Here is a 24,007-nt window from a genome sequence, read left to right as displayed (position 1 = left end):
CCTCTCGTCTCTCTGAAGATGTCTTTGCTTCCTCCACTCTGCGCCTCTTCCTCTGAACCTCTCCTCTCTCTGGAGAGTTAATATCATCCTCCTCTCTTTTTCTCTTCTTCAGAACTGCTCCTCTCTCTGGAGAGTTCATTTCATCTTCTTCTCTGCTGCTCTTCCTCAGAACCTCTTGTCTCTCTGAAGATGTCTTTGCTTCCTCCACTCTGCGCCTCTTCCTCTGAACCTCTCCTCTCTCTGGAGAGTTAATATCATCCTCCTCTCTTCTTCTCTTCCTCAGAACTGCTCCTCTCTCTGGAGAGTTCATTTCATCCTCCTCTCTGCTTCTCTTCCTCTGAACCTCTCCTCGCTTTGGAGAGTTCATTGCTTGCTCCTCTCTGCTTCTCTCCCTCTGAACCTCTCCTCTCTTTGGAGAGTTCATTGCTTCCCCCTCTCTGCTTCCCTTCCTCTGAATCTCTCCTCTTTCTGGAGAGTTAATATCATCCTCCTCTCTGCTTCTCTCCCTCTGAACCTCTCCTCTCTTTGGAGAGTTCATTGCTTCCCCCTCTCTGCTTCCCTTCCTCTGAATCTCTCCTCTTTCTGGAGAGTTAATATCATCCTCCTCTCTGCTTCTCTTCCTCTGAACCTCTCCTCTCTTTGGAGAGTTCATTGCTTGCTCCTCTCTGCTTCTCTTCCTCTGAATCTCTCCTCTCTCTGGAGAGTTCATTTCATCTTCCTCTCTGCTTCTCTTCCTCTGAATCTCTCCTCTCTCTGGAGAGTTAATATCATCCTCCTCTCTGCTTCTCTTCCTCTGAACCTCTCCTCTCTTTGGAGAGTTCATTGCTTGCTCCTCTCTGCTTCTCTTCCTCTGAACCCCTCCTCTCTCTGGAGAGTTCATTTCATCTTCCTCTCTGCGCCTGTTTCGCAGACATTTTCCTCCCCTGTCTGCAACCTTCTCTCTCCTCCAGGTCATTGTATTTATTATAATATATATATATAATACAATGAAAAATAAACTTCAGAATTATTAGTAAAACCTCTTCTCTTCGGAAAAGTTGTTTTCACAATCAGTAATACAATCGTATCCTATAATTTAGTGTAAAAAGGTGGGAGCTCAGAAATATGCGTCTGCACTCTTCACACTTCTGCTGAACACTGACTGACTTCACCCTGCGTTTCTCTTATATTCAAGAAAAAAAAAAAACGGCTGCATTGTGACACGTCACAGTGCAGCAGGAGAGCTTCTGTTGCTATGGAGACAGGAAAGTTCCAGGCGGAGCCTGATCACGTGACTAAGCCTCTGACTGACATCCTGCATCTCCGTACAATCAAACACATCGGTCATTTATTATGACACATAGAAATGAAAATACACGTTGGATAAATAACTTTACAAAAATTGTGTGAAATAAAAAAAGTCACTTTTTTTTTTTCAGGGCATTTTATTTCAGAAACGATATCACGTGTGTGGATTGTAAGTCATTTTAGCAAACAAATGCTGATTTTTTACCGGATCGGGGATAAATTGTTGGATTTGTAACGGATAACGGTCAAGGGCAGTAATTGGTTAATAACAAAGGAAAGAAATCTTCTTCCGGACCTCCTATAACGGCAGCCGCGAGGACGGGGACTTATTCTGGTTACTCCTTAGGAACGGGCACCGGGTTACCCCTAACGAAGATGGCCGGCCGGGCTTCAGCGGCTCCGGGAGACTACCCAGCAGGCCGTGCGTTTCCCGGAAGGTCGTACGGGCTGTGTACAGTATGGCGGAGGCTGGAGCTGAGTGTGCAGGAAGGAGGAAGTGTCATTCATGTTAGGAAAGCCGGGGTGTGTGCGGCCAGCGGGGGTCGGTGAGCGGGTCCCCGGCATCCCGTGTGCTGGAAGGAGGGAGCCGGGGCGCCCAGCAATGTGCTGACTGAATGCCACACGTCCGCCCGGCGCCATGTCCTTCTTCCGCAGGAAAGGTAAGCTGGGAACCCCCCATCCCCGGGGACCGGCACTGTCATGGTTTAACCCTCCTCTATGGAGGAAGAGGACCTGTCCCGTGTCCCCGGTGTACTCCTATAACACCGAGGTGTGAGGTGGGCCCCGCTCCTGTCATCGCATCCTATGCTGGAGAGAGAGAGAGAGGAGCTTTCTATGGGTGGGGGTGGCAGTACAGAACCCCCCATCATTGCTCTCCTACCCCCTCCTCTATCACCATGGCACACTTATTTCTCATTTGTTGTGTTTTCATATATATATATAATGATAAACTGCTGGTCCCATTATGTACAAATATCCCCCAATGGTCACATGACTATAAAATAATCACACTTCTTTATTTTTTATTTGTTTTATTTTATAATTAACTCCAAGTAGCTTCATGTGCATATTCCTCAATAGTCACATGGATATAAAATAAATATTAATCACACTTAGTGTGTGTGTGTGTGTGTATATATATATATATATATATATATATATATATATATATATATATATATATATAATTATGATAAACTCCAGGTACCTTCATGTACAAATATTCCTCAATAGTCAGCATGGATATTAAAAAAAATCACACTTATTTTTTATTATTTTGTTTTATTTTATTGTATTTTTCCCCATTATTTTGTATTTGTTTTATTTTATAATTAACTTCAAGTAGGTTCATGCACACATATTCCTCAATAGTCACATGGATATAAAATAAACATTAATCACACTTTTTTTTATATATATATATATATATATATATATATATATATATATATATATATATATATATATATATTTATATTTATATTTATATTTTATGATAAACTCCAGGTACCTTCATGTACACATATTCCTCAATAGTCAGCATGGATATTGAAAACTATTATAATTATTAAAAATATCACACTTATTTTTTTAATTATATACATTTTTATTCTTTGTTTTTTGATAAACTCAGATACCTTTTATACACAAATATTCCCCAATAGTTACCATGGATATATATCTACTTTGTGTAGAATGCCTGAGCAAACCCAGATATTGCTTTGTTAAAGTAGCATGGACATCTATATAGCCTGCGCTGTGGGCAGCGCCAAGGGAGGGACCCAGCAGACCCCGCCCATTACATAAAAACTACAAGAGGGGGCAGAGATGAGACCAGAGCGCAGCAGTGACCGGTTCTTATTGGAGGAGGCAAAGGGGGAGATTTATTCCAACCAGAGCACTCAGAATCTGGTGCAGCCGTGCATGGTGGCCAATCGGCTTCTAGCTTCAGCTTGTTCCATTAATCTTTGACAATAAGCCCTGGTTCACATTGATGATACTTTGAAATTGCGCTACAAGTGAAAGCGGCAGGGTCGGCGCCATTTCAGGTGCTACTTGATACACCCCTGTGCGGTTTCATACACAGATGTCTATTGAAGTCGCACCTGAAATCGGCAAAAGTAGTGCAGGAACTACTTTTTCAAATCGGTGCTGCACCGCAAAATCGGCGTTGCACCGATTGGAACAGTGCCATTGCTGCCAATAGGCTGCGACTTGTCATGCGATTTGATCTCTCATATCGCATGACGAATCGCTCCAATGTGAACCTAGTCGAAAAACCTGGAAGCTGATTGGTTACTAGGCACAGCTGCACCTGATTTTGCACTCTCCAGTTTTAGTACATAAGCCCCAAAGTTATCACACGGGATGACTGCGCAGATCTGGGAGAAATACACGAAGCACACTGAGATTCAGGAAGATCACACGTGGCGGATGGATTGAGAGAATATTTTTGCTGATCAGAGTTCAGATATCAAGCAGGACTTTTTACTTGGAAAGGAGCTCCAGGCTGCTTCTGAAAAAAATGTAATTCAGCAGCTACAAATCCTGTAGCTGCTGACTTTTTTATTATTAGGACACTTGCCTGTCCAGGGATCCCGCAGTGTTCTCACCTGAGCTGATTTTGTTTAATCAGCTCTTGGGTGCTGCCTCTTCCATCTTGGGTATGGGAAACCGGCAGTGAAGCCTTGCGACTTTACAGCTTTGTGGATGGCCCGCCAGCGGGGAAGGAGGAGGGGCGCCAAACTTCTGGGTGAGTTCACCGAGGTGGGAGCGGGTACCTGTCAAAACTAGATACCCACTCTCTTCCCAGAAAGGTGCCAAATGTGGCAGCGGGGGAGGCAAATAAGCACAGCTACCCCTCTTGGGTGGAACTCTGCTTTAAGGCTCAGTTCACATATACCTGGTGCAGGAAATGCAGCAAATCCTGTACTGCAATGAAATCGCACAGCGTTCATGCTAACCGCAGTGGATGTGGTGCGATTTGACCCATACTAATGAATGCGATGTGCCACAGTGAATATATGCGAACCGCGCCTTAGATAAACCCCACTTATCCTCCTCCGTTTTTCTAGGATACCCATCTGCTAGAATCACCTACAGTGGGGATCGAAAGTTTGGGCACCCCAGGTAAAAATGTGTATTAATGTGCATAACGAAGCCAAGGAAAGATGGAAAAATCTCCAAAAGGCATCAAATTAGATTAGACATTCTTAACCTCATCGGTCCACAGAACTTGTTTTCAAAATGCATCAGGCTTGTCTATATGTTCATTTGCAAATTTCAAACGCTGATTTTTGTGGTGAGGATGTAGAAGAGACAGGTTTCCGCCCCCCCCCCCCTCCGAAAGGTGCCGAATATGGCACCGGAGCGGGTGGAGCAGACAAATCGGCATAAGTTCCACTTTTGGGTGGAACTCCGCTTTTAAATTCCATTTTCAATAACCTCCACCTCATTTACACTTATGCCTGGGGCAGCCGTAAAACTCCACAGTTGAGCCACGTTTTTATCCGCCTTTCAACTGCTCCTTATTTAGCTGGGAAGGCAGTGGTGTGGTCATGGTGCTTTGCTTTGTGTACACAGCAGTAATTATACCCCCGGCACTACTGCCCACTGAACCTGACCCATTCAAGTCAATAGGGCTGCCCTGCACACAATGCATGTGGTTGTGGCAGAGTAGTCTGACATTTAGGGGGTTAACAGGCATAGGGGAGACAGTAGAACCCCTCCTCACCACCTGTCAAATGCTCTCTGAAGAGGAATCTGAACACTGATCGCTCTTCAGAGAGTAAAGCTTGTATAAACTTGGCAATCCCCACCCTGCAGCTGTACATATACACGCTCCTTGTACACGTGTGGGAGTGGGGAATACCCCCTAAGAATGGCGGTGTGCAGTGACCGCTTCCTGGTGGAGTTCTGACTAGAATGTGAATATGCCTGAGCTCATATGTTCTCCCAACTCATCTCTAACCCAAACGCCTGCTTTTTTGTGCTACAATAATCTGTGGGATGCGCCACCCCCCTCCCTGCAGCTCACACAAGGAGGGACACAACCCACAGCTCATTGGAGTCCAGTCCAAGACAACATGGTTCAGGTTAAGGATGAGTTTGGAGGTTACTGGAGATCATCTCTATGTCCTTTTTTTTTTTTTTTGTAATCAAATTAATTTTAATAAAATGCTTTTGGAGTAAAAATCTATCTAAAGATGTTTTTTTTATTTAAGATACATTAATAATTTAGTTTATTCTACATGAAATGGAGCTTAGTTATGTATCATGTATATTCTGAAATATTTACCTTCAATTAATGCATGCTGAGATAACATGCACTTCACAGTACCCATGAGATAAAACAAAGTTCAGGAATATTCCTTTTTTATCCCATTGTTTTGCAAAATTATGTACACTACAAACTGTATGAATAAATCAGTTTTGATATCGCTGTTTTAGTAACGTGACAGCTTATCATTCTAAATGGTAAACCTTCATTTTGTTTGTAAAGATTCTAACTACCAGCGAGATTTAAATTGCATCCACCTTGCTCTCAGGTGAGAGTTGGCAGCATGTTGTCTAGGTAGAGGAGATGGTGTGATTTATTTTTTTTTATTTTTTTTTTCTATAATTAATCATTGTTTAGCATCAATAAAGTGATTTTATAGAAAACATATTGATGACATCTACGATTCATGATTCTGTTGCCAGCTTTTGGTATGGCGTTCCTACTTTTCTTTGGTCAGGTGACCGCCTTTATGTCAGAGAAGGCGAGTGTGATGGCGCGTACACACGATAATTTTTCAGCATGTCCAAAAAACAACGGTTTCCCAACTTCATCATTAAAATGACGTTGCCCACACACCATCGTTTTTAAAAAATAATCTAGCAAAGCGCGGTGACGTACGACGGCACTATAAAGGGGAAGTTCCATGCTGATGACGCCACCCTTGGGCTGCTTTTAGCTGATTTTTTGTTGGTAAAAGACGATTCGCGCTTTTCTGTCTGTTACAGCGTAATGAATGTGCTTACTCCATTATGAACGCTAGTTTTACCAGAACGAGCGCTCCCGTCTCATAACTTGCTACTGAGCATGCGCAGATTTTTAACGTCGTTTTAGCCCACACACGATCATTTTCTACAAGCCGAAAAACGACCGTTTAAAATGACGTAAAAAAATGCAGCATGTTCAAAAAAAAAATTGTTGTTTTTCAGAACCTGAAAAATGTGTAGCCCACACACGATCATTTTAAATGACGTTTTTGAAAAACAACGTTTTTTTCATGCTGAAAAATGATCGTGTGTACGCGGCATGAGTGCTAGGTAGTTCTTGTTACTTCTTGCCCACAGCAGACTGTAGGGTGAAGTGGACACCTCCGATATCTACCCCAAGTGCATTACAAACATGGCTTATAGTATGGAACCCCCAACTATTTATTTGTTTCTTTCTAAATCCATTTTAATAGCTGCACTTTCAAGTGGTATATTTTTATTTTATTTTTTATAATCCTATTTTGCACTCATATTTCTTACTGTTTAAAAAGATATTTGTGCCGCTTTAACAAACTTCTGTTCAGGGAGCAGTGTGCTTATCACACAAAGGTAGCTGTCAGTCTAAGAACTGGTGGGCAGAACGGCACTGCAATTTACAGATGAGGCTAAGGCCCCATTCACACCTCAGCATTTTGAGCCTGAAGCTACAAAACGCTGGAGGTGAAAATCAATCAATTATTCTCTATGGAGATGGTTCAGAAGCCAAACGTCTGAAGCTCAATGTTCTGGAGCTTTTTTTGTAGCTTAATTCGGACAGGTTTGGGCACTTCTCTTCTTTATATATTGGTGACCTTTTGACCTGTACAAAAACGTGCGACTTTCTTCATGAAAACGCTACGCTCATGGGGGGGGGGGGGGGAATGCAGCCTTAATGTGTTTTAGGCCCCTTTCACACTGCCAGTACTTAAAAGCTGTGTGACTTTGCCATGTTTTTTCCACAATTTTAGGGGATCCCTGTGTAATCTTGAGGAGGTCGCACATATTCCATGTTTGTTTAAAGAAAAAGAAAAATCTTTCCTTTTTTTAGAATCATTTTATGTGAATGAACAAATGGCTAAAAAGATCAATGGTTTCAGTGGGAGCCTATCCGAGAGGCACAAATTGTTCATTGCTCAAGGGACCCCTATCGACCTCCGAGGAACCCTACAGTTCCATGGAATCCTGGTTGTGAAACCCTGATCTAAAGAATAACTCAGTGGTAGGTTTTTATTAGAGTGCCACTTTAATCAGAACCGATAATCCGTTCTGCTCTGTCTTCAACTTCCAACCCACCCCACAACTAAGGAAGTCTCCAGATCCTCCTGCTGCATTCTCCATGGGGTGAAATATATGAAAACTTCACTTGACATTTTAGTTTCCGAATCAAACCTGTCTGACTTCTTTGGCAGTTGTTTGTGAATGGAAAAAACACACTTTTCTTCGTAACACCCATTTAAAATCAGAACAATAAGTTGTTTAGTAGCGCAGGTCTTTCCGTGTTTCAGAAATGTGATACTTCAATGCTTTTCTTTCCATGACAATAGAATAGGGTCAGTGTGAGGGTTCTGCAGTGTTCTGCCTGTAAATGGGTGTGTGGGCAGTCACAAGATGACAATGTTACTTCTATTGTCAGAGTTTGTATCTGTCTAATAGTTTATATAGGTAAAACCCATCTAAGCACAAAAATGTTTTCTTCTGTCTTTTTCAAGGCAATATGGAATGTCATTTACCTCCTTTTTTCATATAGTAAATCAGGAAAACTCTGAATTGATAATGCTCCCTGCTAGACAATATTGGAGGGGGGTAGGAGAGATGGGACAGGGCTTTATTTCTTTTTCACATAGAGCAATGGTCTGTGAGCTAAGCATAGATGTTCACAGATAGGACCATCAATGGTGTTCATATCTAATCAGCTACAGCAGCAGCAAGGATGACATCGCTGCAGTGACATTCGGCAGACCATAGAATATGCAACTTTTTTTTCTTCAGCCACGGGTTTCTGCCGCTGGCAAGTTTACTTGGGGAAGCCGCTGTGACTTCTTGCGGCTTCACACTGCACATGCTTGAGCTGTGCGGCGCTTTGTGAATTGTCCCGCAGACACCTGTGATGTGTTCCATAAGGCTGCTGGCAAAGGGGGGGGGAGTACTAGGTTTTCCAAGCAGAAGAGAGGGCAGGTACCTATTAAAGCTCTAGGTACCTGTTCATTCCTGCCCTCCTCCCCCAACAAAACGTGTCCAAAAATAGGATAGGAGGAGAGAAGTGGCGGGAAAACGGATTTCTCCCTATTGGGTGAAGTTCCACTTAAAGTGGAAGATTCTTTAGTTTACAATTTAAGATATGCACTTAAACCTCTGAAACATGTTGGATACTTTTTGAGATGTATCACCCCTGTACTGTTCTTTAGAGCGGAGGGTCAGCTTTATTGTAATAACAACTGATGCGGCCCAGCAGCCTCTCGGCTGTTATTACAAGCAATGGGAGGGGACAAAAAAAACCGCCGCTCACCCGGACTCTCCCAACCCACCGGGAGGCCCGAGCAACCAGCTGATGCAACCGTCGGCTTCGTTCAGGTGTCAGATCTGGTAACCTGGAAGCAATGTCATGACATCACTTCCTGGATTACTGGCATCTTAAAGGCACCAGTTTTAAATCAAATAAGTATTCAAAAATTCCAATCTTGATGTTTTGAATGCATTGAAGTGCAGAGGAGGGGTTTGGGGTCTTGTAGACCCCTGATCTCCACAAAGAGTACCTCTCACATGCCTATTACTGTCACAAGGGATGTTTACATTCCTTGTGACAGCAATAACAGTGATTAAAAAATAATAACAAGACTGTAAAAAATAAAATAATAATGTTTTAAATCTACAAAATATTAGCAGGAGAGGTGGCCGAAATATCGATATCGTATCGGCACCGAAAAAACTATATTGGTCGATTCCTAATGGACCTGTTTCCAGACGACACCATTTCCCCACAAGATTTGGCTTCCAGATGCTGACACTAATAGGCATGTGAGAGTGCATTTGGAAACTGGTATAATAACTGGATAGCTAATCATGATTTTTACAAATGACTCTTGAGAGATTATTGAAGGTTAGGCTGCCATAGCTGAACTCTAAGGCCCCTTTCACACATGCAGACCGTTCGTTTGATCGGTTTAGTCACGTTTTTTTTTTTTTTTTTCAAAGAAAAAACAGATGAAGTTTACACGTCTGACCGCGGCGCCCAAGGGTCCTTAACCACGTGAGTCCTGGAGCAATTTTTTTATGCAAAAACAGACCGTTTGTTCGTTTAACATCCATTTTTTCAACAGAAGAAAAATAGGGGCTTTGACCTGTTCCAAAAATGTGATGTGCCCTGTACGTGTTGTGCCCCATGCCCCGATGTGCTGTGATGGGCCCTGATGTGATGTGCCCTGTACGTGTTGTGCCCCGTGCCCTGATGTGCTTTGCTCTGTACCCCGATGTGCTGTGCTCTTTACCGTGCCCTGATGTGTTGTGCCCTGTGACGGAAATGGATGTAAATGGATAATCGCCCATTTACATCAGTTATTCCCTTGAGATGCATTGATGTCCGATTTTCATCCATCAAAAGGTGGATGAAAAAGACAGTTGTTCCACATGTTTGAAAGGGGTCTGTTTTATATAAAAATAAAATGCCGCAAAAATTCGCACAGCTGTCTTAAATACTCACTATGATGTGTCCCACTGTGTTTGTTATGTATGATCATCCAGCCCATCTACTGTATGCATTCTGTATGTTCCTGAAATATCGCAATCGAGAAAATAATGAACCAAGGCCACTAGATGACGCTGACGATTATAGGTAATCATGTTGTATACATTATGGTAATTATTTGTGATGGCTGTAAAAATGCTTGAGGCATTTGCACCATAAGTAGTTCTGACACTAATTTACAGAATTCTTATTACAGGCCTCTGACTGAAACATTCTGACATTACTGATGCCCAGGCATCTAGCATTTTCAGAGGAAGGCGAGCAATGGAAGCTCCATGTGTTTCTCTCATGACATGTCACTTTAAACAGGCTGTTTGTTTTAAACCAGTTCTTGTTAGATGAGTGTGAACTTCAGACTCCTGATAGAAGATTGTGCATGCCTGCTAGATCACATTTCATTACCTAGTACAATCGCTGGGAACCAGGAAGAGGGTTTCACAAAGCACAGAACTGAATGTTTTTGAAACGAGTCGCACTAATCGATTTATTGTTTCACATTAGCAAATGAAAAAACGATTCGTATGCCCAGTAACTCAGGCTGGACATAGATGGTGCGATTTTCTTTCCTCAACTACGGATTGCAGGAAAGAAAATTGCTTTAAGTTTCCCCCATCAAGACAGCCAGCGTTGTCCCTCCCACAAAGCCATTAAGGCCCCTTTTACACATGCGGACCCTTTGTCAGTTTTTCATCTGTCCGTTGAATGAAAAATAGGCATCGATGCATCTCTATGGAAAAATTAATGTAAACAGATGTAATGTAATCATCCTTTATATATCCGCATCCGTCAACGCCTCCTTTTTTTTTTAAATGGATCGAAGCTATTTAGTAGGGTTGTCCCGATACCGATGCCAGTATCGGTATCGGGACCGATACCGAGTATTAGCGGGAGTACTCGTACTCCCGCTAATACCCCCGATACTAAAATAGAATACTTTCCCCCGCCGCCGCCGAAACCGCTGCCACGTTAATCGCGAGCAAGGGGGAGTGTCTATGCGCGGCGGGAAAAACGGCTGTTCAAACGAACGCTGTCTGTAATGTTCCCCGCGCCGCGGTGATTAACAGTAGGTACGGGGGACATGGCTGTTATACGGGGGACATGGCTGTTATACGGGGGACATGGCTGTTATACGGGGGACATGGCTGTTATACGGGGGACATGGCTGTTATACGGGGGACACATTTAAAAAAAGTATCGGTATTCGGTATCGGCGAGTACATAAAAAAAAAAGTATCGGTACTTGTACTCAGTCCTAAAAAAGTGGTATCGGGACAACCCTACTATTTAGTTCTGTTTAAAAAACAAATTGAACGAAAAACAGATGTAAACGGATAAGCGGTCAATTTTTGCATCTGTTTTTGCAGTGGTAGTGGATGTAAAAAAACTGATGTAAACTTCATCTGGAGGAGGAGCCAGGGGGAGTGCCTTGCCATCCTATGCTATGGGGCTGTGTGTTTATTAACCACTTGCTGACCACCCACCGCGGATATACTGCGGCAAGGTGGCTCAGCTGCGTGAACTAGCCTGTGTGGGCGCACGCGCCGATTGGCCAGTGGGGGAGCCAATCAGTAGGTCCGGTAGACGCGATGGCTCGCGATCATTCCCCGCAGAGACAGAACAGGGATCTGCCAAAGTAAACAAGGCAGATCTTTGTTCTGACAAGCGATGACACCTGCTGTGCAGAAAGACAGATCTCTGTCCCAGTCAGACCATCCCCCATACAGTCAGGGAACACAATCCCTTGATCATCCCTGATGTTACCCCCTTCCCTACCAGTGTCAACTCTACAGTGATCAGTGCAAATTTTTAGCAATGATCACTGGTCCCAAAAAAGTGTCCTATCTGCCCGCCGCAATCCCGCAAAAAATCGCTGATCACTGCCATTACTAGTATTTTGTATGCGCTTTTGCGCAAACCAATAAATGTATACGCTTATTGGGATTTTTATCACAAATATGTAGCAGAATACATATTGCCCTAAACTGATGAAGTTAGATTTTTTTTTTTTTTTAGTTTGCTTTATAGCAGAAAGTAATTTTATTTTTATTTTTTTTTTCCAAAATTGTCTGGCTTTTTTTTTGTTTATATTGCAAAAAATTTAAACCGCAGAGGTGTTCAAATATCATTAAATGAAAGCTCTATTTGTGGGAAATACAAGAGATTGATTTTGGTATGGCGTTGCACGACCGCGCAATTGTCAGTTAAAGTAACGCAGTGCTGTATCGCAAAAAAAGGCCTGGTCATTAAGGGTGCAAATCCTTTCGGTCCTTAAATTATTAAAGCCATTGTAAAGTCTTTTAAAAAAAAATAAAATAAAAAAAAAAATAAAAAATTACAAACATGTTATACCTGCCTCTTCTGTTCAGTTGGTTTTGCACGGAGCAGCCTGGATCCTCCACTTCTCTGGTCCTTCTTTGCTGCTCCTGGCCCCTTTCTCCTATCGAGTGCCCCCACAGTCAGCAGCTTCCTATGGGGGCACCATTTAGACACGGAGCCCCACCCCCTCTCTCCTGATTGGCTGACAGACTTTGTCAGCCACAGGAGTCAATGGTGCCACTGCTGTGGCTCAGCCAATCAGGAGGAGTGTCCCAGGTGGCTTAGACCTTAATGGACATCGCTGGAGAGAGATGGGCGCAGGTAATTAGGGGGGTGCTGGGGTGGCTGCTGCACACAAAAGGTTTCTTATCTTAATGCATAGAATGCCTTTACAACTCCTTTAATTAATGTGCACAGTGTTGGGAGACACAACTGTAGTCTCTGCATGTAAGGGTGGCTACAGAAGGGGCTGCAAGAAAAAGGAGCCACCCTTATACAGGAAACTTGGGGTAATGGTGACGGCACCAGCTTAACCACTTAAGGACCGCCTAACGCCGATATACGTCGGCAGGATGGCATGGCTGGGCACAATCACATACCTGTACGTGATTGTTAAATGCCCATCCGTGGGTTTTGTCCGAAGTGTCCGCCATAATGTCGCAGTCACGATAAAAATCGCTGATCGCCACCATTAGTAGTAAAAAAAAAAAAAATTATAAAAATGCAATAAAACTATCCCCTATTTTGTAAACGCTATAAATTTTGCGCAAACCAATCGATAAACGCTTATTGCAATATTTTTTTTTTTTTTACCAAAAATAGGTAGAATACGTATCGGCCCAAACTGAGGAAAAAAATCGTTTTTTATATATATTTTTGGGGGATATTATTATAGCAAAAAGTAAAAAATATTGCATTTTTTTTCAAAATTGTCACTCTATTTTTGTTTAAAGGCGCAAAAAATAAAAACCGCAGAGGTGATCAAATACCACCAAAAGAAAGCTCTATTTGTGGGAAAAAAGGGACGCCAATTTTGTTTGGGGAGCCACGTCGCACGACCGCGCAATTGTTAGTTAAAGCGACGCAGTGCCGAATCGCAAAAAGGGGCCTGGTCCTTTACCTGCATTTTGGTCCGGGTCCTACCACAGGACTACTGGCTGGGAAGCCAACAGTCTACTGTATTGCACAGTTTAAGCAAAAGACAAACACAATGAAAACAAAGTTTTATAAAAAAAAAATGATTAATCAATCAAGTGGCTGGATAGTAGCAGCAGGCATAAACATCAGGAACAGGATCTTTACCAGTTCAAAAATACAAACCACATTATTTGGTTGTTTTAGAACAAAAACAAAGCTTATCTATAATGAACCAAAAACAAAATCTGTAAAACCTAGAAATGGTTTATATTAATCTTGAAATGTAGTTATAGGCTTAGCAAATGCAAATCAATTCAATGTAGAGTTCTAAGGACGAGAATTGCCTCTGCCAGATCCTCTTTCATAGAGGCTCTTAAGTCCGACTTTATTATTTTTAGGGCTGAAAATAATCTTTCGACACTGACTTGGGTGGGTGGCATTGCAGTAACTATTCTGGCCACATCACTAACGATCTCTGGATAAACAAGGATGGCTTCTTCAACAGTAAGTTTTGATGAGCGATCATACTTTTCAACTTCTTTTAGTGCTTTATAAAACTCCTGTTGGAATTTTTTTTTTAATTCCAATCTAAATTTAGTAGGAGTCGGAGTCGGTGCATTGTTTGCCGACTCCGACTCCAGGTACCCAAAATTTCCCCCGACTCCGACTCCTCGACTCCGACTCCACAGCCCTGGTCGCAACACCATCCCCCTACACTACCAACCACATCAATAGATCTGGACCAGCAGTCAGCTCGTGTTTTTAATTTACCTGATCAGAAAGACCTGTACATGATACAGTTTATTCAGCTAATAATGTGTGACTCTCCAGTACACCCCTGAAGAAAGAGACATCTCTCAGAAACGTCGGGACAGTTCAGAGAACCACACTGTGCAACGCAATGCTATAACTTTGTATTTACGTGTACAAATATCTCATGTCTACCTCCGATCATGTTGATTTTTATTGAAATAATTGTTTTGATTTTTCTAATAAATACTGTATAAAGATATACTTCTTCTTACACACAATTTGTTTACCACAAGTGCCTTAAAAGTCCAGTTAGGGGTTCCAGTTCTCCTTTTTCTTTAAGAGAAACAGGAAGGGAGGCCTCACGGCTTCACAGCCTGTTTTCTACTGCACATGCGCGAGTCATGCTGCGCTTTCTGAATGGTTTTGCGGTCTTCTGGGTCGTGTGTGTGTGTGTGTCCCAGAAGGCATCGGAGGGGAGGAGGGGGCGCAAATGACAGACGTGGGAGTGGATATCTGTTTTTGACAGGTATCAGCTAATTTTTCATGAGCAGTTGAAGCTCTGTTAAGGATTTATATAGCAGCAAGAAGTTTTGTGCAGCACTTTATAAAATAAAGGGAGGCAATACAGTTCAAGACAAGATTAGGAGAGGCTTCTAAATTATACTAAACTGTAAAATCAGTGTAGCGCAAATGGGTAAAACTGAAAAAAAATAAACCATACAGATTAAAATTGTAACCATATATAAAGTGAAAATGAACAGAACTCACTAATCGGACCCCACTTGGCAGGAATAGTTTTCCTCAAACACTTGATAAAATTCAACTTGTATTGTCCAATACACAGTGAGAATCTTCATGCAATAAAACGGTGACAGTCTGATATGCTATAAGTGTGAAACCACTATATGGTGGAATAGTGACAGTTCATAGGTCTTCACAGTGCTTCTGGTGACCCACCACCTTTATGTGAAATGCTCACCTCAAATCCCTGATCAGTACAGACTGTCCGAACTATATGCCTCTGATCAATTCCTCCTAGGGGAGGTGCAGCAAAACACTCCCCTTCCCCTCAGGTATAATAACTGCTAATTCATTATTGTTCCTCAGTCATTAACATAATATAGAACAAAGCGGAAACATCATAGCGTTAGTGTTTTTTTTTTGTTTTTTTTTTTGCATTTATTGAAAAATCAAAAACAATAAATACACTCACAAGGGTATCAGAAAAGACTAGCGTATAATCATCAGCTCACCACGCTAACCAAACATCTATGACGTCAGGGGGCAGCGGCTTTTTCCACCTACCATAGGTGGAAGAAGCCATTGCCCGTGAAATTAGGTGGGAAGGGCCGTTGCCATCCAAAGAAGGCTCTATTTGTGTGAAAAAAATATTTAAAATGTTCATTTTGGGTACAGTGTAGCATGACTGCGCAATTGTCATTCAATGGGTGACAGCGCTAAAAGCTGAAAATTGGTCTCGGCAGCAAGGGGGTTTTAAGTGCCCAGTAAGAAAATGGTTAATTTGCTGATCTGGTCGTCTTTTTTGTTTCAATGTCTTTGAGTTGATTTCAAATTGAACAATGGCAAAGTTTTTAAGATAACTCCACACAAGATTTTTATAGAAATGTTTTAGTTTGGCACCAGCCTATGTGTCCCATCTACAGAACTAGAAGGCCTCTTGCACACTGCAACTTGAAAACGCTCAGTACAGCTTATTTTTTTTATTTTTTTTTACTGAGCTAAAATACAGCCCATTCCTTGTAATGTGCCTATGCACACAGGTGCGTAAACAGGCGGCGTGTATTCTCCAGAAAAAAAATAGAAAGAATAGGATTTTTTTATAACTGCTTACCTGCAAAATAATTTTTTTGAGAGTACATCATGGGACACAGAGCACTATAGTAATTACTATAGGGGTTATATGCCATATAGTAATTACTATAGGGGTTATATGCCGTATAGTAATTACTATAGTGTTCTGTGTCCCGTGATAAAGAAACCCGCTTTTTTGGTCAGTAATTTTATGCCTCATGCACATAAAAGCGCTCGTGTGTATGCGCACATTTGTGTGCAATTATCTATTAACATTAATTGTGAACGCAAGAATAAGTGCGCACATGCATATGTGTGAAAATACGCACAAATACTTACCAAAAGAAGGCTGAAAAAATAGATGTTCAAAGAGGAGTGTCGCGCCTAAGGAGGATACCAGTCTTTTTCCATTAACATTATAGACCGTCCATAGGGGAATGCAGGAAAGGGAAATGTTGGTTTTGTTGTAGATGCAGCATTGGGAAGGACCTGGAGATTGTGGTGTGGATGTGGCTGATCCCTTGAGCCCCCAAGAATTAAAATATCACTATATAGGTTGCTTTACTAAAAACCTTTCAGAACTGAAATATTTGCTATCAATCGCTATTTGGGGTTTCAAGTTGTTTTGTTAAAGTCTCTGAAGTATATACACCGGTCATTTTTTTTTTTCCACAAGAAATATACACAGGTCATTTAAATCTCCATCATCTAATATCAAAATATTATTTTGAATGATGTGGCTGAGACTCCCATACTGTAAGTGGCTCCTCATTCTGTTTCCTGATTTGGGAGAATGATGACATCATAGGTGCGGCGTCTGGTACACTGTCCCCCCAGAGTGTGCCGCTTGTTGGTCCTACATCTTTCCATCCATAATATTTAGCTCAACTGGAGCAATTTGCTGACTGCATTTCATATTATTGTGTGATCTAGATAAAAGGCACAAATCATTCTGAAGTTTTATAATGTAAAACATAAAAAGGACATGTATTAGTCCTGCTGTGTTTTTTATTATCCTCCAGGCATTTGTAGTATTTGGCCATTAATCTTTAGCTTGTGCACATAGAAGCTCACTATTGTTTCTTGTGTGCCATTGAAGAAGGATAGAAGAAAGCTGAAAGATTGGAAAATGTTAGTGGCATGCTGAAACACAGATCCCTTTGTTCATGTGTTCACAATGCTTTATTTCTTAAGAGTTAGTGGGTTAGCCTTACATGAACATGTCCAGACTCTGAGGACTAATGGCACAGAACGCCGAAAAAATGGGGCAGACACGATGGATCACTTGACCTTCTTCTTTTTTTTTTTTTTTTTTTTGCCATCACTGTTTCTTTGAAACTGGATTGTTATTAAATACGATATGTTCAGGTTAACAAAGGCAGTTTAGCTACAATAAAGCACGTATGAAAAGTACTATAGAGGCTGCCATCAGTGACCTCCTCCTAAGCATATTAGTTACCTGGCAGTCCTTCTTTCTTTTTTTTCTTTTTTATGTTCTGAACGAGTGACCTGTAACAAGTGCACAGCAAGTGAAGTGTAATCACCTGACCTGCTCACTTCTTTAGGATGATTTAGAAAGTCACTACGATTACATGACAGCCAAGCAAGAAACATTTTCAGGAGGTATTTCCTTTAAAAAAAAAAAAAAGTTTGTTAAATCTCGCTTGCTGTAAAGTCCAGTAAAAAAAAAAGAAGTCATTTAGTGGCCCATTTCACTTTTTGAGGCCCATCAAGGATGTGGGAAATGGGATCGAAAATATTTTAATGTAAATGGTTTGTCGTCCTTGATGACGGGATCATTTTATTTTGCTGTAACTTTAGATTGTTTGCTTTAAAAGACTTTGTATAAAACCTCATAGGCCTTGTTCACACAGGGGGGGGGGAATAGTATGGTATGCCCGTGCAGGGCCGTGTTTACCTGCAGGTGTTCTTTGCATCCCCCTGCAGGCAGTCCCAATGAGGTCTATTGGACACATCGTCTGCACGGACACTGGGGGCTATTTACAAAAGGCAAATACACTTTGCACTACAATGCAGAGTGCACTTGAAATTGCACTGAAAGTGCACTTGGAAGTGCAGTCGCTGTAAATCTGAGGGGTAGATCTAAAATGAGGGGAAGCTCTGCTGATTTTATCATCCAATCATTGCAAGCTAAAATGCTGTTTTTTTACTTTCCTTGCATGTCCCCCTCGAATCTACAGCGACTGAACTTCCAAGTGCACTTGTAGTGCAAAGTGGATTTGCCTTTCTTAAATAACCCCCACTGTGTCCCAATATGATATCCTTGCGGGTGCGGATCCCTGAACTTACACTTTCTGTGTTGAGGGATTGGGACCTTCACCCACACAGATGTCATATTGGGATAGAGAGGCTGTGTCCGTGCAGACGAGGCGTCCCAATAGACATGAATGGGACTGCTTGCAGGGAGGTGCACAGAACACCTGTACAGGGAAACATGGCCCTGCATGGATGTGCTGTATTGTACTATGTAGTATGAATGAGGCCAAGGAGGTGGCTGAGTGACACAATTTGGAAGCATCTATGTCCATTACCTGGCTGTTGTGTGCCCTGTATCATACTGTAGTAGCGTGTCTTACAATACAGCATGTGGTGCTGTGCTTCACATCAGTATGGACGACTTGCCATCTGTCCCAAAACAAATAGTCGTCCTGATTGCTTTTCAGCCATACAACAGAAGCCTTGTATTTTTTATCAATGAATAAAAGGCTTCCTCTAAACGCCTGAGGTGTAGAGACTGGTGGATGATGTCATAATCTCTACCTCGGCCAATTAGAGTAAGCCTTCTGTTTTATAGATAAAATATACAAGGCTTCTCCTGAATGGCTGAGAAGAATTTGGGCCTACTTGATTTATGTTCTGGTAGTAGACAGGAAGTCATCTATTCTGCTGGGGATCACGGCACTGATTACTGTGTAGCTGATTCCACTACTACAGTATAACATCACACACAGTGACTGAATCACTTCGTAATAGAAACTAAGCTTGGCCAACATCTAAAATGACAGGAGACCTGGCATTCATATTTAATTAAAAGCTGTGCCCTGGGAAGGCATGCAGAGGGAAAGGGCTGGTCACCAGTATTGCCTGTAGGCCTCCTGCAGCGGATCTCTTCCACATTACTGACTTACCAATACTTGCGCTGCTTAGTGACCTTGTGTGGAGGCAGCCATCTTTGTGGTCGGGCAGGACTTTGCTACAGGGTGATTTTGATTTAAATCAAGTCCATTTAAATCATGATTTAAATTCATTAGTAAAAGGCTTGATTTAAATCATTATTTTTTTTTTTTTTAATCCGAAAAGGTATTTATTGAGAAAAGAACCATACAAGATTACAAACATACACATTACATTGTGCAGCATAAAAATTGCCGGGTACAAGCTATATCCTAACGCATTTCTCTTCTCGCACAAAAGGTATTCTGTACCCAAACAAAATTATTGACATTGTCATACATAGTGCTGTACCATACCACAACCAATTCTTTTCTCCCGTCTTTCCTCAACTCAGGGAACCTTATTGAGAAGAGACAAAGTAAACAAAAAAGAAAAAAAAAATACAAAACCGACAGTCGGAACATATAAGAAGTAAAACAAAAGAAAAAAGGAAATAACTGATATCACAGGGAAAAGTTTCACAGCTCCTATACAGGTCACACATCCAGGCAGTCAACACAATCTGCACTGCAAGAGGGGTACGGTGACGGTACTACTAGCACCTATCGCCACATAGAAAACACAAAGACAGGTCTCACTTTCACTGGGGATATTCATTGCATAGGCCCGCCCCACAATAAGTCACGTACACCACAAGAGGGTCACCTTCTCCGCACACCCATTGCTCACATCTCTCACCCACCCTCTACCCCAACAGTCGATCCATCACCAGATCCACCGGGGACAGGCCAGCCAAGGCGCCCACAGTCTGTCGAACTTCCCCGGCCGACCCCTATGCCGATATATACATTTTTCCAAGCGAATGGTTTCACCCATTTGGGTAATCTATTCCCTCACCGTTGGTGGCTCAGTAGCCTTCCAATGCCTCAGAATTAGCTTGCGGGCCTGAAACAGGGCCCTGAAATCATCATTTTTAAAGAGCAATTGTCATCTGTTCCGCAGTGGCTCCTCCTCTGACCTGCTGTTGACTCACCGACAGTCCCATTCACTTTAACGGGACGGCTGGTGATGTGGCAGTGACACAACAAGGTAAGGGACATGGAGGCAGCAGGTGAGTGGATGCCCGCTAACAGGCGCTGCCATGATGGATTTGAAATGACAGGTGCTCCTTTAAATGTAAGGACTTATTCTTGCTGGTAGTTAGAATCTTTAATATTTGAAAACAAAATGAAGGTTTCATATTTAGAATAAGCTGTCATGTTAGTAAAACAGCGATATCAGAACCAATTCAGTCATACAGTTTGTTGTGTACATAGATTTGCAAAACAATGGGATAAAGGAATGCTCCTGAACTTTGTATTATCTCAGGGTTACTGCGAAATTGTATGAATGCATCAATGCAGTGCATGTTATCTCAGCTTGCAAAGCTTGGATTCATTGAATGAGTTTACCTAAAATGTAAATATTGCAGAATATGCAGCCTTATACCACATAACTAAGCTCCATTTCATGCTGAATAAACCAAATTATATTGTATCTTAAATGGAAAACTATCTTTAGATTTCTTACTCTAGAAGCATTTGTTAACAGTAATTTGATAAAAAGAAACAGATTTAAAAAAAAAAAAAAAAAAATTTTTTTATTTCTTGCAGTAGTGACATCGCCAAAACTCACACAGCAGCTATGAGACTCTAGGCATCCTCCCACACCAGGAAGTGCACAGCTATTTTTGGGGAAAGAATTCTAGTCTTTCAGAGAACTGCTTGGGCCAAACTAATATTACTAGATGTTTCCTATGAGCTATATGAGTTCCGAACTGCTTTAACATTTTATATACTAATGCAACAGAATTAATTGTGTAGGCCAAGTTAGAAGAAGCCTTGGTTCAGCGATCTTATTACTGATGTTCCAGAGAGAAGTACCGTAAAAACTTACTTAATGTCTTCTTGGCATCCACCACCTTTAAAGGGGTTGTAAAGGTACAATTTTTTCCCCCCTAAATAGCTTCCTTTACCTTAGTGCAGTCCTTTTAAATGTCCTTGTTTCTTCTGAGAAATCCTCACTTCCTGTTCTTCTGTCTGTAACTCCACACAGTAATGCAAGGCTTTCTCCCTGGTGTGGAGTGTCGTGCTCGCCCCCTTCCTTGGACTACAGGAGAGTCAGGACGCTCTCTACGTTGCAGATAGAGAAAGGAGCCGTGTGTTAGTGGGCGTCCTGACTCTCCTGTAGTCTAAGGGAGGGGGCGAGCACGACACTCCACACCAGGGAGAAAGCCTTGCATTACTGCGTGGAGTTACAGACAGAAGAACAGGAAGTGAGGATTTCTCAGAAGAAATAAGGGCATTTAAAAGCAAAATGGAAGGATGAGGTAAGTGAAGGAGGACTGCACTAAGGTAAAGGAAGCTATTTAGGAAAAAAATTACCTTTTACAACCCCATTAAATATTCGCATTGGGTGGGATTGTCTTCTAAAGTATCTTGTATGAGGATTCTGGCCAAAGCCACCCTACCTTATTCATATTGTTTTTTTTTTTATATACAAATTTCCTAGTAGAAGCATTGTTTTTTTCTTTTTAATATTGTTGTTTTAACTAACAAATGCCTTTTTCTTCTTTTTTTTTCTAGTTAAAGGAAAAGACCAGGGGAAACCTGATGTCAAAGCCGTTAGAGGTTGTATCTTTTTTTTTTATGAATGACCTTTACAGTTTTTGATCTATACAGTTTAAGGCCTCGTTCACACAGGGTGTACTTAAAGCAGTGTCCCGCCCAAAAAATATAAAAAATTTAAAACCAGCAGCTACTCATACTGCAGCTGCTGGCTTTTAATAAATGGATACTTGCCCGTCCTGGAGTCCAGCAATGTCGGCACCCACAGCTGTCGGGTGCTGCCACCGCCATTGTGGTTAAGGGTACCCAGGGGTGTAGCCTTTCGGCTTCACGCTATGAACCGTACTGCGCATGCGCAAGGCCCGCTCCTCTCTCCTACTGGCCTGGCGACTGGGGGGGAGGAGGAGGAAGCCCTACACTGATGTCACGGGCCGCGGCCTGGACACCTGGAAGTGGGAAAGGACACCTGTCCCCAGCACCCCCCCCCCCCCCCCCCCCCCCGAAAGGTGCCCGTAGAAAGGCTGTGTTTACCTGCACAGAGATCCACAGATATTCAGTGCATCCCAGGGCCAACAGTCCTATTGATGTCAATTGGGACACAGCTGCTGACTGCATGGGGATGCATGGAACACCTGTGCGGGTAAACACAGCCCTCCACAGGCTGTATGTCCAATGGGAATGGGGGCCTAAGATTGATAACATTTAATGTAGAAAAATCGATTTTAAGGACAGCACAAAAATTTAGGTTGGAATCCTGATCTCTGGAACCCTCAAGGTTTTATCTCTTTTCAGGGTAAATACCAGTTTGAAAGTGAAAGGCGACTCCCCCACTTTTCTGGTCACAGCAGCTTGTAATGTACATGAAGAGCAGCTTAGGACCTTAATGGACTTCAGCAGGCACCTGCACTATATTTTCTAAAATATAAGGACACCTGCCTTTACACACACGTGAACTTTATTGGCATCCCAGTCTTAGTCCGTAGGGTTCAATATTGAGTTGGCCCACTCTTTGCAGCTATAACAGCTTCAACTCTTCTGGGAAGGCCGTCCACAAGGTTTATTAGCGTGTCTATGAGAATGTTTGACCTTTTTATAATCCCTTTTCCACCAAATGATTTAAAAAATCCCTCAATGACCCCCAGTTTTCAACAGGATATTTGACGCATAGGAAGACATTTGCATTTACTGTTTATGCCTGTGTATAGTAAAGACGGCTAAATATGTTTTTATGTTCCAGTTCCAGCACCTGTACCAGTACATTCCCCATCAAGGAGTCCCAAAAACCATGCTTTACTGGAGGCAGCTGGACCAAGCCATGTGGCTATTAATGCCATATCGGCCAACATGGACTCCTACTCAAGTAGTAGAACGGCTGCACTTAAAAAGCAGCCAATCCACATGGCAGCAGAACACTTTGGAGACCTAGGTAAGAATAATCTGAGTATAACTTTACTAGCCTTTGTTTTGAATTTATCACATTTTTGTTTTGTATTCTTTGTATGGAAGGCAGTTTTGAAGTGGGAGTAGACTTCCATGTATGATTTTTACCTATAGGCAAGTCTATAGAAAGGCTTACCTATAGGTACTCTAAATTTCTCCTAAATGTGCACCATTTAGGAGATATTTATTTTTAGAGGCAGCCGTTGACATCACCGGTATATAAGCTATACCCGTGTCCTTCCTACAGAGCCAAGCTGTAAACAACAAGTCACGTCATCGCAGAAGCCCGTGAACCCGGAAAGCAGGCCGGGTGAAGATGGACGCGCTTGCAGCGGTGACAGTGCGCCGCTGGAGGGCTTCGTTTTTAGGTAACACTGTCATAATGTGCTAGTATGAGATGCATACTAGCACATTATGACTTGTACTGCCTGGGGCCCAATTGTTTTATTTTGTTTTTATTTTTATTGCAGTTTACTACTACTTTAATAAATTCAGGTCTCTTTGTGCTCTATTTTGTTCATTTTGATGTTATTTGGGGCAGTTGGTACCTGTTGGTGCTGTCTGCTCTCTTAAACTTTTATATCAGTCATTCCACCCAAAACGGATATATCGTTTAGATACTTGTAAGCTTAGTTGCAAATATATTATGTGTGTGTAATATAAAAGTGATTCTAAAGGTTGTAGTTTTGAAAAACAAAACTAACAAACATGTTATACTAACCCGCTCTGTGCAGTGTTTATGCACAGAGTAGCCCCA

The 24,007-nt window shown here is 42.0% G+C and overlaps 1 protein-coding gene across 2 annotated transcripts in view; it reads left to right on the top strand.

The window, feature by feature from the left end:
* The first annotated feature begins 1,628 nt into the window (after window positions 1–1,628).
* The window catches only part of AKAP10 (A-kinase anchoring protein 10), a 66,481-nt gene continuing 44,102 nt past the window's right edge, over window positions 1,629–24,007 (top strand). The window contains exons 1-3 of one of the 2 annotated variants that reach the window (XM_040338651.1): window positions 1,629–1,946; window positions 21,829–21,873; window positions 23,048–23,236. In XM_040338651.1, the coding sequence (XP_040194585.1) occupies window positions 1,925–1,946; window positions 21,829–21,873; window positions 23,048–23,236 (256 nt within the window). In that variant the 5' untranslated portion in view covers window positions 1,629–1,924. The remainder of the gene's footprint in view (window positions 1,947–21,828; window positions 21,874–23,047; window positions 23,237–24,007) is intronic. The other variant, XM_040338652.1, reaches the window with a different exon arrangement.

Source organism: Rana temporaria, chromosome 2, assembly GCF_905171775.1.
Source record: "Rana temporaria chromosome 2, aRanTem1.1, whole genome shotgun sequence".
NCBI lineage: Eukaryota > Metazoa > Chordata > Amphibia > Anura > Ranidae > Rana > Rana temporaria.
This window is presented reverse-complemented; position numbering and strand designations above follow the sequence as displayed.